Consider the following 5,648-nt stretch of genomic DNA (forward strand, 5'->3'; position numbering starts at 1 on the left):
ATATATATATATATATATAATGTATGTATGTGTAAACCCTAGATGAGGGTTCCACAATTCTTTGCTGGCCAAGCCATACAAATGATTTGCTTATAATGGTCAAATATTCGTGCTGTACATTAGATCTTTCCCTCCATCAAATAAACGTTACCTGGACAGGCGACACGATGTGCTACACGTCAGCTTTCGAAGGGATTCTAGCGCCCTAACCATTTGATTCTTCCCGATGTGTACTCATTTCCAGAGACTGGAGAGACTAGATTTAGTTCTTATTGTCTTGGGAACTGGCCAGACGTCGAGGAAATTCCTGAAGAACAGGTTACTGAATAAACAGAAATAAAATACACTCTATCTCGGCGTTGAGTACTATTTACCTGTTTGGTAGAAACAAACACATACCGCTGTGTGTGTGTCTGTTTGTGTGTGTCTGTCTGTTTGTGTATGTGTGTGTCTGTTTGTGTGTGTGTTTGTTTGTGTGTGTGTGCGTGTGTGTAGTTGTGTTCGTTTAAGCATGCATCTATACAGATACACACGTGCTCACAACTAGAAAAATAAACATGATATTCCTTTGTTAAACTTTCAATTAATTAATTAATTAGACAAAACAAACAAATTAGTGAGAGAAGCATATTTAATTGATTCATTATCGGAGTTCTGTACAGATTGTTTATTTGTTTATTTTGTTCTTTGGGATCGGAGCAAATGCTGTTGATGGGGGTGGCGAGAATTTTGTTACGTGTGTGTGAGCAGATCTTCGTGTAAGCTTGTGTCCGTTTAGTTGTTTATGCGTAGGAGTTTGTTTGAGGTGGGTCGGTGGATGTGTGTGTGTGTGTGTGCGTGTACGTGCATGCGCACGCCTGTGATGTGTGTGTGTGTGTGTGCATGTGCATGCGTGCGTGCGTGTGTGTGTTACAGGATGAAAAGTGGTGTTCATCTCTTCTCCATCTCAGTTATGAAGCCTCACAGATTGATGATGGGACAGGAAGTTTGGCATTGAATAGAAATCGGTTCATTAAAACCATCTGACCAACTAATACACCACCACCACTATCACCACCACCACTATCACCACCACCACTATCACCACCACCACTACCACCGCTTCCACCAATGCCATGAACTCCAACTGAGTGTAAACCACTACCATCTTCCTAATGATTTTCTCTACCACTATTACCGGTGACACAACCATCATCAACGTCACCATAAAGACTACCGCCGACACATCAAAAACCACGATCATCATCATCATCATCATCGTCATCCTGGTCGTCGTACAACCGACATTGGCGTTAGGGTTACCAACACCATTACAGCAGACACATACCAGAAGCACTACGAACACCAACACCACACGCCACAACTAATACTACAACTACCACCATTGATGATGATGATGATGATGATGATGATGATGATGTTGATGATGATGATGATGATGATTATGATGATGATGATGATGACGGTGGTGGTGGTGGATGCGATGATGGTGGTGGTGGTGATGGTGGTGGTGGTGAGGACGATGATGATGATGATGATGATGATGATGATGATGACAAACAGATAGATCGATAAATAAATCTCTGTGTGTGTGTGTGTGTGTGTGTGTGTGTGTGTGTGTGTGTGTGTGTGTGTGCTTATGTGCTTGTGTGTATGTGCTTGTGTGTATGTGCGTTGTGTGTGCGCGCGTGTGTCATCATGCAATTATCGAATTATGTAAATACATTTACCGTCTTTCCGTTGTGATTGCAGGTAGTTTATACATTTATGCTGTGAGTGTTTTCGTTCCCGAACGCTTTGTTACTGCCAACCCCTTAAGTTTGTCCTTCATAAGAACGGCTTATACAACCAATAACACAAAATGTGGCGTACAAGGAGTCATAATGAGCATCCATCCTCCCCGGGAGAAAGTGCATCGCTGTTCAAGCAGCATCATCAAAACATTTGGCTGTAGAGGTCAATGTTATTCATACACCGAAATGAACAGTAACCTCACAAGAGTCATTCGTTCCTGCAGGTGACTATATACATTATTATTATTATTATTATTATTATGTTTTTTTTTTCTTCTTTCTTCAAATTTTTTCCCATCTCTCGCCGAGTGTTTTCCGTACACCTAGGGCAGAGAAACGTTGTATACATTCCCAATTTACACGCGCAAATTCATAGGTAAAACATGTATTTAAGAAAAAAAAAAATCATGAATGGATGTTGTTTTCACAGCGATAATGCTCTTCTTAGTACATGAGTCGTTCCAGTTAGCACGATTTTTTGCACCTCCTGTAAAGATGGTAAGCCTGGTATCGGCTTTTGCTTTGTATTTGTGCAAGTTGACTCCAAATCTCACCCAGCGACCTCAAGAGACAACAAGTTAGAAGTTCAGGTTAGTGTTATGCCTAGGGTGTCATATATTTGGTTTTGTAAAGAGTATTGTTCTAGAGAATGTCAGTCGAAACAAAAGTAAATTAGAAGTTTGTTTTAAAAGTAATTTGATTATATGATGATTATCTGATGTTAAAATGGCCGTAAAAAGTGTTTGCTATTATGTACATTTAAAAGTATTCTGACACTGCTTACAAATTAAGATGTTTGGGGGATTACATAGACAATATTTTACGTAGGATATGAGCAGTTCCCATGAGCACTATTTATTGAATTTCTTCCATTTTGGGACTTCCGGGAATCATTCCTAAGGCACCTATGACAACAGGTATTGTTTTAGTCTTGAGGTTCCAGATTCTGCCAATTTCTATTTCAAGATCTTTATACTTGCTCAAAGTTTTGGTTGGTCTTGACAAAGACATGTCGATTGGGACAGTCATATCGATGAGGAAGCATGATTTTTGTCTGAAATCCTTCAATATATCTGGCCTATTTGCATCTATCTTTCTGTCAGTTTGAGCAGCATAGTTCCAAAAGAGTAATATGTGATCATTTTCAAGTACTGGAGGTGATTGAGTTCCCTCTAGTTTTCATCTTGAAGTAGGTCCAAGTCTTTGCAAATTACCCAGTGAATATACTGTGCAGCTCTATCGTGCCTGAGATACTGGGTAGGTGCAAGAAGGCTGCACAGGGAGACAACATGACCGATGGCTTTTTGGAGTTGGATGACATTCTATATAGAGAAATGTAAGTCAAGGTCAGCAAGGCGTATCAAAAAAGAACGTGAATGCCTAAATATCTATACCCACTACCGTCGGGTTCACCCATAGTCTCTCCTGATGGTAAGCGCAATCCTCTGCAGGCTGCTTTCTTCCCTGGTATTGCAACATCTATTATCTTTACTTCATTTTCATTTTTATGGACGACTACTATATCTGGTCGTCTCGCCTCTATGACTTGGTCGCACTGCATGTTAAAATCCCAGATTATTATTATTATTATTATTATTATTATTATTATTATTATTATTATTATTATTATTATGTTATAAAAACTCACAGCTTATTTTGCTGTGTATAACGGAAAGTGTCAGTTGTCCACAGCCAGCAGACTCAGGTGACACTTGTTTACTGGTCATGCTTCAAGAACCCTGCGAAGAATTCTTGCAGCTCCAAGCAATGCTGATTTTTCTAGGTGTTCTACTTTCACACTTCCACCGATCATTTTCAACTGTGTTGGCAGTTAAATACTGATACTTCCAAGTGCACCAATTACAATTGGTATCACATCTGCTCTCTTCGTTGACCACAACCTTCGTATTTTCCACTTTAAATCGCCGTAGTTGTCTATTTTATCTTCTTTCACATTGATCATGTTGCCGGGACATGCTATGTCGATTATCATACATGTTCTTTCTTTATTATTCACCACAACAATGTCAGGTTTCCAATGTCTGGTCAGGTAATCACACTGGATCATTACATCCCACGGGATATTGCAGTTCTCATTTTTGGTGACTGTATTTTACAACATATATATATATATATGAGTAATGTGTCAATCGATTAGGCCTTTCCTAACGACTCCTTTAATTGATTAATGTAAACCTTACATCATTGTAAAGAAACCGTTTTCGTCAGATGAATTCATCAACTTCAAAATAAAAGATATTCGAAATGATTTAACATAGCTGGGTCTAATTGTCAACATAAACTGTAAGAATATCAATTAGTGTGTACTTATGTACCAAGTTAGATATTTACATGATACTGTTGTGTGTGTACATTATTCTGAGCTAACGAGTTGCTCAATTTAAGTAACTAATTCAACTTGATTTTACTTGTGTGTATGTGTGTGTGTATAGCTTCACATAAAAAATATTATCTTATATTTTCCAGTTGTTGCCAAGCAACGGACTTTGGTTTCCAACAAGCAATAATCAACTGCAAGAACGGTGAAAAAATGCGGAAGATTGTGAAATTTGCCATTAACTGTCATTGTCGACCTTGTGTTTTGAAACCTAGGGTTACACTTAAAGATCTGCGCCTCATGCTCAGGATGTCCACCAGAAAACATTGGCCCAACTGAGAGATTGCGGCCAAGTTCTGCGGCTGATCATTGCACAATAAATATAGAGATCTCTTTCTAGCTACGGACACACTAACAAACATGCGCAGAGACATACAGACAAATTTCCAATAAGTAAACGCTCGCTCTCGTATTTGCGCACATTTAATTCCCAGAGAAACACAGACACGAACTCACACACACACACACACACACACACACACACACACACACACACACACACACACACAGAGAATTATGTGTGTAATTATTTTAACAAAATCTCACGCATATTTCTACATATAAGATACTCACACATTGATACACATCGTACACGTACACACACACACACCTAGCAAATCGATTCTACACGAAATTTTATTCCCACCGACCAACGCATACCTGTAATTACACAGCCATGGATAGGATATACGCACACGAGCAGACACACAGAGGTAAGGCATGGTTAGGTGGACCTTTATATAATTAAACAACAACTTTAATTCCCAAGAATATCATCAAACATTACAACCAACAGCAACTTTGAAAGGCATTGTAGCCACCACTTCTCCATGGCAATACTTCTATCACAAACAATAGGCCAACGGTATTTACGAGTAACTTTACAAACACGAACGATTACATCAAGAAACAACAATAAACAAAGACAATATGATGATAATGGTCACTACTACTACTACTACTACTACTACTACTAAATTTACTACTACTACTGCTACTACTACTACTACTACTACTACTAATAATAATAATAATAATAATAATGCAACTACAACTAATAACAGCAGTAGCCACACACTATCAACATCGACACACCACCACAAACAACAGCACAACCACCAACACTAACCAGCACCACCTCCCACCGCCCACCGTTACCACCACCTCCTCCAGCACCACTTCCACCACCACCACCACCACTACCACCACCTCCACCATTACCAACCGCAACACCAATGCAACCAACACCAACAACGGCGCCGAGACTGCCACTACACCACCACCACCACCACTACCATCACGATGCGCAACAGTAAGAGACAATAACACCATTAAATTTCTTTAATACCAACAACGTAGACATCTTCAGGACACAGACAAACAACAACAACACCACCACCCCTCCAATGCCACACTACAACGAATACTTGTATTTACGGCGACACGAAAAACATCAC

The 5,648-nt window shown here is 39.5% G+C and overlaps 1 protein-coding gene across 1 annotated transcript in view; it reads left to right on the forward strand.

The window, feature by feature from the left end:
• Positions 1–5,642, forward strand: part of LOC106869536 (bursicon) — a 170,878-nt gene extending 165,236 nt beyond the window's left edge. Inside the window, exons 5-6 of the mRNA XM_014915310.2 lie at positions 1,753–2,017; positions 4,281–5,642. Of these exons, the coding sequence (XP_014770796.1) occupies positions 1,753–2,017; positions 4,281–4,470 (455 nt within the window). The 3' untranslated portion in view covers positions 4,471–5,642. The remainder of the gene's footprint in view (positions 1–1,752; positions 2,018–4,280) is intronic.
• Positions 5,643–5,648: the final 6 nt, after the last annotated feature.

The sequence above is a fragment of the Octopus bimaculoides genome, chromosome 10, assembly GCF_001194135.2.
Source record: "Octopus bimaculoides isolate UCB-OBI-ISO-001 chromosome 10, ASM119413v2, whole genome shotgun sequence".
Classification (NCBI taxonomy): domain Eukaryota; kingdom Metazoa; phylum Mollusca; class Cephalopoda; order Octopoda; family Octopodidae; genus Octopus; species Octopus bimaculoides.